General features: G+C 42.6%; 1 protein-coding gene across 1 annotated transcript in view; it reads right to left on the bottom strand.

Annotated features, from left to right (window-relative positions):
* Positions 1 to 995: 995 nt before the first annotated feature.
* The window catches only part of ndc1 (NDC1 transmembrane nucleoporin), a 16,095-nt gene continuing 4,369 nt past the window's right edge, over positions 996 to 12,721 (bottom strand). Inside the window, exons 6-18 of the mRNA XM_083547953.1 lie at positions 12,276 to 12,384; positions 12,151 to 12,202; positions 11,890 to 12,022; positions 10,842 to 10,934; positions 10,657 to 10,738; positions 10,081 to 10,245; positions 9,380 to 9,667; positions 9,183 to 9,292; positions 8,374 to 8,424; positions 5,815 to 5,878; positions 5,560 to 5,660; positions 5,319 to 5,479; positions 996 to 1,438 (exon numbers count right to left, since the gene is read on the bottom strand). Of these exons, the coding sequence (XP_083404079.1) occupies positions 1,375 to 1,438; positions 5,319 to 5,479; positions 5,560 to 5,660; positions 5,815 to 5,878; positions 8,374 to 8,424; positions 9,183 to 9,292; positions 9,380 to 9,667; positions 10,081 to 10,245; positions 10,657 to 10,738; positions 10,842 to 10,934; positions 11,890 to 12,022; positions 12,151 to 12,202; positions 12,276 to 12,384 (1,473 nt within the window). The 3' untranslated portion in view covers positions 996 to 1,374. The remainder of the gene's footprint in view (positions 1,439 to 5,318; positions 5,480 to 5,559; positions 5,661 to 5,814; positions 5,879 to 8,373; positions 8,425 to 9,182; positions 9,293 to 9,379; positions 9,668 to 10,080; positions 10,246 to 10,656; positions 10,739 to 10,841; positions 10,935 to 11,889; positions 12,023 to 12,150; positions 12,203 to 12,275; positions 12,385 to 12,721) is intronic.

Raw genomic sequence — 12,721 nt, 5'->3', positions numbered from 1 at the left:
AAACTGACGTTTCTCCTGCAACATTCACACGGTGTAAAAAAGAGACAAGAAGAAAAAGAACAGAAGTAATACTGGGAGACGGACGAGAGAAAATGTGCTGCAGGTGAAAAAAAACTAAAATAATGAACAATATAAAAAGGAGATAAACTGAGTTCGTTCCAGAAAAGTGACATGAAAGATGTGTGCAGTGTCGAGACGAGAGGAGACGAGAGGAGACGAGAGGAGACGAGAGGAGAATGATGAAGGATTTTCTGGTTTCACCAAATACAGTCACTGTATACTTTCACAGAGTAATTTCTCTCACACACACACACACACACACACACACACACACACACACACACACACACACACACACACCCCTTAATCTGGGTCAGGGTTTAAGACACGCCCCTTACACACAGACAAAAAGTGCTGTAATAAGTGCAGTCAGTTCCAGCAGAACCAGGTGGGTTTTAGTGGTAGTGGGCGTGGCCTTTACAACAGACAACCTGTTACACACTAAACACCTCACAATACAGGTATTAACACTGAGGGGGTGGGGCTATTGAAAGGGCGGGGTAATATGAGAGGGCGGAGCTGACTGAGCACGAGGTTCATGGACATTTTCATTTAAAAATTATTCATAACAGACTGATCGTGTGTGTGTGTGTGTGTGTGTGTGTGTGTGTGTGAGTGAAACTAAATCGCACTTTAATAACTCTGAACACACTCTACACATTCTGCAGTCCACAAGAGTATGGATTTTCTTAAAATACTAAATAAAACATGGAATAAAAAAAATTTGAGTAAAGGAAGAGAAAACCAGAAAAGCAGAAAAAAGAACAGACCATAAAAAAGGAAGACAAAAAGAGAGGTGACAAAAAAAATATATATTTTAAGTTAGCACAGCGCTGCCCTCTCGTGGCCACTACAAGAAATGTAACGGAATAAAAAGAAGAAAAAAAGTGAAAGAAAACAAAGAGAGGAAATGAAGAGAGGGAGGAAAGTGGCTCTGTGGTGGACGTGTACAGTTTTATTTAATTTTCTTATCGGCATTATTCCTTTAAAAGGCCGCAAAAAGAAGGAGAGAACATCTGGAGAAGACAAGTAGAAAAGTGGATGTACTTTTTTCCACAAAAAAAACAACCCAAAGTTCAATAAAGCTGATCTTCATCCACCACCATCACCAGCTTCAGGTGTGCAGTCATGGGTTCAGTAGGAGGATGAACAACACTGGACCTGGTCGTTATCCACACCGTGACCACACCCACTTGCACAAACAACAACAAAAAAAACCTTGTGTTTCCAAGGAAACAGGACCTTCTGGTGTCCAAGTTTCTCCAGTGAGCTGGAGGTTCGAAGTGAAAACTGGAGCAGTGAGTGCAGAAACATCTACTCCTTATACTCCAGGAACTGCTGAAGTCTCTTCTGATGCTCTGCTGGAACGCTGACGGCACTGAAATCAACACAGGAAGTGACATCAGTCATCTTCTCATCATTCCAATTAATAAACTAAAATAAAAAAGTCTTTTATTTCCTCGTTAATTTACTCTTCTGTTCAAAACATTTACTATTTAAAATAAACAATAAAAAATACTAACATTTTTAAAAAGAGAAAAAAATCTTAATTTTTTTAATAATGTTTTTAATCAAAAAGAAGAAAAAATAATTGTTAAAAAGAGAAACAAAAATTACACAAACAAAGAGGGAAAAAAGGAAGAACACAGATTTAAAAAACGCTAAAGAAAAAAAAATGAAAGAGAAAGAAGAAAAAGGAAAAGATTGTACAAAAAGAAAAACAATTAGGAAAAAGAAACAAATGTGGAGGTGATGGGAGGTGTTTAGTGAAGGTGGAGATGATGGGAGGTGTTTAGCAAAGGTGGAGATGATGGAAGGTGTTTAGCAAAGGTGGACGTGATGGTGGAGATGATGGGAGGTGTTAAGTGAAGGTGAAGATGATGGGAGGTGTTTAGTGAAGGTGGACGTGATGGTGGAGATGATGGGAGGTGTTTAGCGAAGGTGGACGTGATGGTGGAGATGATGGGAGGTGTTTAGTGAAGGTGGAGATGATGGAAGGTGTTTGGCAAAGGTGGACGTGATGGTGGAGATGATGGGAGGTGTTAAGTGAAGGTGAAGATGATGGGAGGTGTTTAGTGAAGGTGGACGTGATGGTGGAGATGATGGGAGGTGTTTAGCGAAGGTGGACGTGATGGTGGAGATGATGGGAGGTGTTTAGTGAAGGTGGAGATGATGGAAGGTGTTTGGCAAAGGTGGACGTGATGGTGGAGATGATGGGAGGTGTTTAGCGAAGGTGGACGTGATGGTGGAGATGATGGGAGGTGTTTAGTGAAGGTGGAGATGATGGGAGGTGTTTAGCGAAGGTGGACGTGATGGTGGAGATGATGGGAGGTGTTTAGTGAAGGTGGAAATGATGGGAGGTGTTTAGTAAAGGTGGACGTGATGGTGGAGATGATGGGAGGTGTTTAGTGAAGGTGGACGTGATGGTGGAGGTGATGGGAGGTGTTTAGCGAAGGTGGACGTGAGGGTGGAGGTGATGGGAGGTGTTTAGCGAAGGTGGACGTGATGGTGGAGATGATGGGAGGTGTTTAGTGAAGGTGGACGTGATGGTGGAGGTGATGGGAGGTGTTTAGTGAAGGTGGACGTGATGGTGGAGGTGATGGGAGGTGTTTAGTGAAGGTGGACGTGATGGTGGAGATGATGGGAGGTGTTTAATGAAGGTGGACGTGATGGTGGAGATGATGGGAGGTGTTTAGTGAAGGTGGAGATGGTGGGAGGTGTTTAGTGAAGGTGGACGTGATGGTGGAGATGATGGGAGGTGTTTAGTGAAGGTGGAGATGATGGGAGGTGTTTAGTGAAGGTGGACGTGATGGTGGAGATGATGGGAGGTGTTTAGTGAAGGTGGACGTGATGGTGGAGGTGATGCAAGGTGTTTAGTGAAGGTGGAAGTGATGGTGGAGGTGATGCGAGGTGTTTAGTGAAGGTGGACTTGATGGTGGAGATGATGGGAGGTGTTTAGTGAAGGTGGACGTGATGGTGGAGATGATGGGAGGTGTTTAGTGAAGGTGGACGTGATGGTGGAGATGATGGGAGGTGTTTAGTGAAGGTGGACGTGATGGTGGAGATGATGGGAGGTGTTTAGTGAAGGTGGACGTGATGGTGGAGATGATGGGAGGTGTTTAGCGAATGTGGACGTGATGGTGGAGATGATGGGAGGTGTTTAGTGAAGGTGGACGTGATGGTGGAGGTGATGGGAGGTGTTTAGCGAAGGTGGACGTGATGGTGGAGATGATGGGAGGTGTTTAGTGAAGGTGGACTGGATGGTGGAGGTGATGGGAGGTGTTTAGTGAAGGTGGAGATGATGGGAGGTGTTTAGTGAAGGTGGACGTGATGGTGGAGATGATGGGAGGTGTTTAATGAAGGTGGACGTGATGGTGGAGATGATGGGAGGTGTTTAGTGAAGGTGGAGATGATGGGAGGTGTTTAGTGAAGGTGGACTGGATGGTGGAGGTGATGGGAGGTGTTTAGTGAAGGTGGAGATGATGGGAGGTGTTTAGTGAAGGTGGACGTGATGGTGGAGATGATGGGAGGTGTTTAATGAAGGTGGACGTGATGGTGGAGATGATGCGAGGTGTTTAGTGAAGGTGGACGTGATGGTGGAGATGATGCGAGGTGTTTAGTGAAGGTGGACGTGATGGTGGAGATGATGCGAGGTGTTTAGTGAAGGTGGACGTGATGGTGGAGATGATGCGAGGTGTTTAGTGAAGGTGGACGTGATGGTGGAGATGATGGGAGGTGTTTAGTGAAGGTGGACGTGATGGTGGAGATGATGGGGGGTGTTTAGTGAAGGTGGACGTGATGGTGGAGATGATGGGAGGTGTTTAGTGAAGGTGGACGTGATGGTGGAGATGATGGGAGGTGTTTAGTGAAGGTGGACGTGATGGTGGAGATGATGGGAGGTGTTTAGTGAAGGTGGACGTGATGGTGGAGGTGATGGGAGGTGTTTAGTGAAGGTGGAGATGATGGGAGGTGTTTAGTGAAGGTGGACGTGATGGTGGAGATGATGGGAGGTGTTTAATGAAGGTGGACGTGATGGTGGAGATGATGGGAGGTGTTTAGTGAAGGTGGAGATGATGGGAGGTGTTTAGTGAAGGTGGACTGGATGGTGGAGGTGATGGGAGGTGTTTAGTGAAGGTGGAGATGATGGGAGGTGTTTAGTGAAGGTGGACGTGATGGTGGAGATGATGGGAGGTGTTTAGTGAAGGTGGACGTGATGGTGGAGGTGATGGGAGGTGTTTAGCGAAGGTGGACGTGATGGTGGAGATGATGGGAGGTGTTTAGTGAAGGTGGACTGGATGGTGGAGGTGATGGGAGGTGTTTAGTGAAGGTGGAGATGATGGGAGGTGTTTAGTGAAGGTGGACGTGATGGTGGAGATGATGGGAGGTGTTTAATGAAGGTGGACGTGATGGTGGAGATGATGGGAGGTGTTTAGTGAAGGTGGAGATGATGGGAGGTGTTTAGTGAAGGTGGACTGGATGGTGGAGGTGATGGGAGGTGTTTAGTGAAGGTGGAGATGATGGGAGGTGTTTAGTGAAGGTGGACGTGATGGTGGAGATGATGGGAGGTGTTTAATGAAGGTGGACGTGATGGTGGAGATGATGGGAGGTGTTTAGTGAAGGTGGAGATGATGGGAGGTGTTTAGTGAAGGTGGACGTGATGGTGGAGATGATGGGAGGTGTTTAGTGAAGGTGGACGTGATGGTGGAGATGATGCGAGGTGTTTAGTGAAGGTGGACGTGATGGTGGAGATGATGGGAGGTGTTTAGTGAAGGTGGACGTGATGGTGGAGATGATGGGAGGTGTTTAGTGAAGGTGGACGTGATGGTGGAGATGATGGGGGGTGTTTAGTGAAGGTGGACGTGATGGTGGAGATGATGGGAGGTGTTTAGTGAAGGTGGACGTGATGGTGGAGATGATGGGAGGTGTTTAGTGAAGGTGGACGTGATGGTGGAGATGATGGGAGGTGTTTAGTGAAGGTGGACGTGATGGTGGAGATGATGGGAGGTGTTTAGTGAAGGTGGACGTGATGGTGAAGATGATGGGAGGTGTTTAGTGAAGGTGGACGTGATGGTGGAGATGATGCGAGGTGTTTAGTGAAGGTGGACGTGATGGTGGAGATGATGCGAGGTGTTTAGTGAAGGTGGACGTGATGGTGGAGATGATGCGAGGTGTTTAGTGAAGGTGGACGTGATGGTGGAGATGATGCGAGGTGTTTAGTGAAGGTGGACGTGATGGTGGAGATGATGCGAGGTGTTTACTGTAAGTGCTCTCTGAAGGTGGAGGTGATTCTGTAGATGGAGGTCTTCAGCGATGCTCTCAGAGCAAAGCGCAGGGTTTTATACGTGGCGTCGCCCACACTGCTCCAGGTCTTTGGTGGTTTGCTGGAGGCGTGAGGGAGCTTGAAGTGACGATCCACAGCCTGAAAACATCAGAAATGCTGCTAACTAACAGTAATCATGCTAATGCAAATGCTAACATCTTATTTCTGTGTGTTGTTACCTCCTGCAGAGAGAGCATGCAGCAGAGAATGCTGGGTAATGTAGTCTGCACTACTCCGTACTTATCCTCAGAGAACGACACGGAAACCAGATGAGACAATCCTGTAAAATTAACCATCATAATCATCATCATCAACACCACAAACACCATAAAACCCCGTACGCTTACATTACCACCAAAATCAATTAAAAACATCAGACCACGCCCACAAACAGACCACACCCACACAACATGACTTGAGTAGAAATATCCCACCTTCCAGAGCCCAGATGTGCGCCTGGCTGTCAGCAAACAGGGCCTGACTCGACGCTTCAGGCAGCTGTTTACCAAAAAATGAACACAAAAACATTCATAAATAATGAACAGTGATTAACATATGATCTCTAACCCACATAATTAAAGGAGCAGTCTGTAAATCTTCATTGGCCTCTGCCTCCTCAGTGGGCGGAGCTAATTTCAGACCCAGAACAATCTCAAAAAGTTTAGAATAAAAATAATAATAAACACCAGCCAGGATCATCACCACCAGTGTTGGGCAGTAACGCATTACTGTAACGTAGTTACTTCTGACAGTAATTAATACTGTAACGCGTTAGTTTTTAAATAAACTCTGTTAGCGTGTGGTTCGTTACCTGTTACTTTATTAAATGAATGAATTTGGGCTGAAGTGTAGACTACAGTCTAACAGTCTGACCTGCTTACAGCAGAGACACATTGTAGGATTGGTGGATGAACCACTGTAAACAGGAAGAAGACGCACTGTGGGCGTGTCTCTGTTTATTCAGGTCTGTGCAGCAGTAATGGCGAGTCGAGGCGAGAGCAAGACGAGTTTCTCAAAGTGGAAATATGATCATTATTACACTTTAGTTGAGCATAAAGACAAAAACTTTTTAGTCAAATGTAAGTTGTGTGTTTCTGGTTCGAAGCTCGTATCTACTGCGATAAACAGCAACTCCAATCTGTTGAAGCTCCTCCAGGACCTCCATGCCTGAGGAGCTAGAAGCTATGCGCTAACCCGGTGTTGTGTTCTCATACTTCAGCTGTGAAAGGAACATGTTTAAGAGCTCAACACAACAGCAGAAGCCACTTTAGTGTTTGATTGTGAATCTATTATTCAGCTTGTTTTGTTGTTTATGTCAGAAATCCTTGTGATATATTCAGTGTGTGCTGCTCTGACTTTAATATAATAGTGTTTAAAAATGACTCTGTGTTTAAGTCAGTTTTGTGTTTGTGTAGATTATAACACATAAAAGAGCATTAATGAGAACATTAAAGAAGATTCTTTAAAAAAGGAACTAAAAAGTTACTTTTAACAGTAACGCATTACTTTATGGTGTAAATAATCAACACAGTAAAAGAGTTACATTTTAGATGAAGTAACGAGTAACTGTAACTATTTCTTAGTAGCACAACGCTGCTCATGACAAATAAAAAAGTATCTTGGATATGATGCTTTTTCAAGACCAGAAAATTACAGACCTCCCCTTTAAATATCAGTTTTAACGCTTAAATGGAATATTTCTGAAACACACAAGACAATCGTGAGGAGACAATCAGGAAAAACACACCCACACGCACACACCCACACACACCCACACCCACACCCCCACACCCACACACCCACACCCACACACCCACACACACACACTCCACCCCTTGGAAATAGATCACAAACATTAAGTGGTTTTTTATGTATTTACATATTGCTTTAATTATTATTTATTTAAACATTATTATTATTATTATAATCATCAGTAGTCTTATCATTGCTATGATTATTATTATAATTATTATTATTATTAATTTATTCATTCTTATTAATTTTTTTATTTAAATTACCATTATTGCTTTTAGCTGTACTTTTTTTATTAAAAGCAGTATTATAAACCTTTTTATGATTATAATTATTATTAACTATATTATATATATATATATACACACACACACACACAAACACACACACACAGTAGTATTATTATTACATATGATTATATATTTATATTATTAGTACTAGTATTATCAATTTAATAATGACTGTAATTACTTTTTATTATTATTTGTTTTTTTAAGTTTTGTTGTACTATTATTATTATTATTATTTATATTATTATTATTATTATTAATATTCTTATTAATTGCATTATTATTATTATATATTATTACTACACTTTACTACTTTGAATGACCCCGAAAGAGCTGCAGCTGAAGAACGTACGCTTAAACGATCTTAAATCCGTCCTGATAAATCTCTGATCACATGACCCCTTGATGCGTGTGTAACATCTGTAAGGCCTGTACAGAGTGAGCACGTGTTACACGCACTACACGTGACTTCCTGTTCTTAGCATTAGTCCTGTTTCCTTATGTAGTGAGGAATGTAGAGTCCAGACCCTGAATACAGGAGCGTATACAACACTAACGTCTCTAGTTCTCTCTGACTGATTACACACTTATTCATCTTCTCGATTAAAGCGAAGAACGTACACACGTCTCGCTGTGTGCTGCGGGTTTCTTCCCCGATATCACCCAGGACACCAGGGGGCGTCGGAGAGCTCTCCTACACTTCTGTCAAATTTAGCTTCAGTTTGGTCATGATAAAGAAGAAAAGACGTCTGAGGAGTCGCGGCGGTCGTTTTGTAGCTAGCGCGTGTTTAACGTCAGCTAACTGTAATACATAGCTAGCGTGAGTTTCTGCTGCGAGTCAGAAAGGTCAAAGGATTAGTGTAAAGGCTAAGTGTTATTTTAAAAGGTTCGTCCCCAGTCACCTTTTCACACATGCAGCATGCTAACGTGGTTCACACGTGACCTCCTTACCTTATTAAACAAATACACAACCAGCACACGTTTTGCGAAGAAACCTTTAACCTGAACACAGCAGTGTAGAGCAGGAGAAAAAAAAACAGCATCAACACACACAAATCATACACAAAAATATCTATCAATATAAAAAAATTTAAAAACAGGAGTCAGACTTCTGATGAATCAAATGTGTTGAATGTCCTGGTGGGTGTGGCCTAATATTCTAATTAGCTAGTCTGATTGACGGCTTTCTGCATCAGACGCCATAATTAAGCAACATACTGTTCCAGTCACACTGCAGCTACACTCAGGGCGCTAGCGTCTCTCGCTAGGTTAGCATTTCTGGCTAAATTAGCCTCACTCGCTAGGTTAGCGTTTTGTCTTCAGGTTAGCATCTGAATACACTGATCTTTTAGAGTTAACATCTCATCGCATTAGTGATCTCACACTAGATTAGTACCAAACTACTTTATCTTCTGTTTATAGGTTAACGATCGCTCATAGTTCGTTCTGTATATTAGCATCCTCTCACTAATTTATCATCACTTGCTAGGTTAGCTTTCTTTCACTAGGTCAGTAATAATTACCGCTTAACTCCGCCCACTTTCCCACTGTGTACATGTAGTGCACCAGAATTTCTCCTGTTCATGGCTCCTGTGTGTGTGTATTTCTGTATATATCTTTCCGTATGTACGTGTGTGTGAGTGTGTGTGTGTGTGTGTGTATTTGTGCCTATGTATGTGTTTCTGTGGGTGTGTGTGTATGTATGTGTTTGTGTGTGTGTGTGTGTGTGTGTGTGTGTGTAAATGTGTGTTTCTCAGCACCTGCTCCTTCCTGTTCTGGAGCCACTGGGACAGAAAGCTGGGTTTGGGTTCACCTGCAGGTTGGGGTGCGGGACCAGGAGACGGCGGTGAGCTCCCATTGGTCCGAGAGTCTGACATCAGAACACCATGTGTTACATTACATAAGTGTGGGTGAATTCTTAACCAATCACCATATAGGAAATGACGTGAGGCCTCACCGGGGGACGTGCTCCACAGTTTTGGGTTCCTCCGGGTCACGTGAGGACTCTGGACTGAGCCCAACCAGGGTCTCTGGCCCACGTGAGGGCTGAACAGGGGTCTGAGACCAGGGCTGGAGAAGGAGACAGGGAGGTCGGGGGTGAAGGGGGCGGTCATGGGCGAGTTTACGGTCCTCACTGCGGAACCGAACACCGAGCCGGGAGTCCGGATCAGATCGCTGCGGTGAGGAGTCTGAAGAACCTCCTCTGCCCCAGACATCACTGTGCCGAAAACTCCACCGCCATCAGCTAGCATTGATCAAATCAGAGCTTACATAACTAACAAAACTTAGTTAGGAAAAGGACTGAAATAGCTACGTTAGCAACTAAACACGTCGGTAACAACTGAGAAAATTGACATAGAAAATAAACTAACATAGCTAGCTATGTAGCTAGCACAACATCTGATTAACTAATAAGCCTAATAGCTAACATAGATAAAAACATGTTAGCATCTAGCTAACAAAAAGAACGCAAATAAAATGACATGGCTTACATACTTAGCATTACGACAGCAGACAGAATTGTCATTGCTAGCATTGTATTTAAACGCTAGCAGGGCTAACATGGTTAACACGAATAACGTCACAATCCTTGCTAGGATAACAGAACATGAACTACATTTGTGTGTATGTGTGTGTGTGTGTGTGTGTGTGTGTTACCCGAGCTGGATGAGGACACGGATCCAGAGTCACTTCTCTCAGATGGAGGTTTGGCTCTGCCGTTAGACGCCACAGCATCGTGATGAGCCACGAGCCGCTGCGTTAATTCGTTTAGCATTGACACACACTCCTTACTGATAGCGTTCCAGTTATGAGGGTGACCACCTACACACACACACACAGGCGATTATAATAATTCAAACCCTGTTCATAAGCTAGCTGATGGAAGTATGAACAATCCGGCTAGTAAACATTGCTAACACACGAAAATAGTGTAGAATTAACCAGAACGTCAACGTTTACCTCAGATGTCAAGGTTTCTTCCTGAGAAACTGCTCCGAGCGCCCGTTATATCGATTTACTTACACCTAGCATCAACATCTACATATACTCAGGTTGGCGGTGGTACACTGTCGTTAGCAGGACACTTACACTCGGATTGGCGGTTACGTTATTTACTTCGGCTACGTTAGCAATTTCAACTGTGACATTGTGTTGTTATGACAAAACAAGTATGTCTAACGAAACCCCACCCTAATTATGCTAATAGTCAGTTATTAGAAGTTTAGAAGTTACCTGGCTGACTGAGGCTGAAGACTTCCTGTCTGCGTGAAGGAGAATTCTGGGAAAGTAACGCCAAGTCCTGCAGCGCCAGGAACTAAACACCACAAAATCCAAAAATCTATATAAAAATCAGCACCTCCGATTATTAAAACTAATCAAATTAAAGACAAGGTGGTCGGCATAGCGACGAGGCGTACCTTCAGGACCAGGGAGTTCTTTTCAGTCAGGACTTTAGGAAGACATTCTTCTGCATCCTCAGCAAAAGACGACTGCACCGAAAACCTGTAGGGCTGCACAGCGGCGCAAATTCAACACAAAACTAATTCATAAAAAAAAAATTATTAAAAAAATCAACTAGACACATTTTTCTCTCAGTGACTTGGACATACGCTAGCATTTATAATAATACAATAAATACGATTAGATGTCTCTTTGGTCTGTGATTGAAGCAGCAGCTAAAACCCGCTTTTACTTACAATGTTTTCAGTTTTAGTTTTTAATAAATAAAAATAACAAGTAACTAAAACCTGAGAAGAAAAAAAAAAGCTCAGAAACTGAAGTGAACACCGGGTTATTTTGACAATCAAATTATTAACAAATTTATACAAAAAGGAAAAGCAGTCAAAATTGTTAAAATGCAGCTAAAACAATCAAATGAACAGAAATAAATCGTTAAAATCAATTAAACAAATAACATTTAATTAAATAAAGTGAACAAAAGAACTGCATGCTGAATAAACTGCATTTTGGCTAAAACTATTCCAATTTACATTTACGGCGTTTGGCAGAAGCCCTGATCCAGAGCAACCCACACTTCTCTCATTTATACACCTGAGCAGGTGAGGGGTCAGGGGCCTTACTCAGGGGCCCAGCAGTGGCAGCTAAGATTTAAACATGACCTTCTGGTCAGATTTGTACTAAACCGAATCTAAATTATTTAAAAAAGTTAAAATCTAAAAGTTAATCTAAATCTAATCAAGATAATATTAATGACAAAATTTGTACTAAAACTAATTCAGATTACCAGAAACTGGACTAAATCTAAGACAAATAATTAGACATCTGCATTTGTTTAAATCAACTTTGTTATTATTTGGCTTAGATTTAGTTTTTGGTAATTTTCATTTACATTTTTTTAATTGGACTAAAACAAATTCACTAAAATTTAAACCAATGACCAAAAACTGGACAAAAACTAATTGAAATCGCTAAATTGGGACGCGAGCTCTGGGCCCGGTGGTGCACCTCAGTGACGTAGATCCTGAAGAGAAGCACGTTGAGGTTCCAGGTGAGCAGCAGGAATGTTCCACTGATCCACAGCTGATAGACCAAAGAAACATCACACAATCCTCCAAACGAGTCCAGAGAGTGAACAGAACTGTAACAGGACAGAGGAAACAGGAAATTAATCATATTCCAGACAGGCCACACCCACAAACACATCCACAGACACGCCCACAGAAAATAACATCACAATGACACGAAAATTGGAGTTTAAAATCAAACCTGTCTACACGCAGGTTCAGGATGTTGGAGATCCATGTTCTGGGGACGTGTCCTACAACAAAAAAATTATTATTTCTTTTTGGTTTTTTTTCATGTTTAAATCGTTTTTCCTCCTCGTTACTCACCCAACAGGAAGTAGAGGATGACGTAGTTCCTGACGAAATATAAAGACTGAACAGCGCTGCACTTCAGGAGCCCCCACGCAGAGCCTTTAAAGCACATGTACTTGTATTGCTGTAACACACACACACACACACACACACACACACACACACACACACACACACACACACACACACACACACACACACACACACACACACACACACACACACACACACACACACACACACACCATAACCTTTAATGCTTCAACAAATACAGTCCAATAACCCAGATCTCAATATTTCATTACAGATATCAGGGCTATGCCCACTTTAATTTTGATTGACATGGCAACCCACCAATCACAGCCCTTTTCTCTCAGCTCCTCTGCTAAAAATAAAAAACCTCATTTACCTATTTCACGTTTATTACTAGTGACTAATAGAGAAGCGGGAAAAAAAGGGTG

Source organism: Silurus aristotelis, assembly GCF_946808225.1.
Source record: "Silurus aristotelis genome assembly, chromosome: 8".
Classification (NCBI taxonomy): domain Eukaryota; kingdom Metazoa; phylum Chordata; class Actinopteri; order Siluriformes; family Siluridae; genus Silurus; species Silurus aristotelis.
This window is presented reverse-complemented; position numbering and strand designations above follow the sequence as displayed.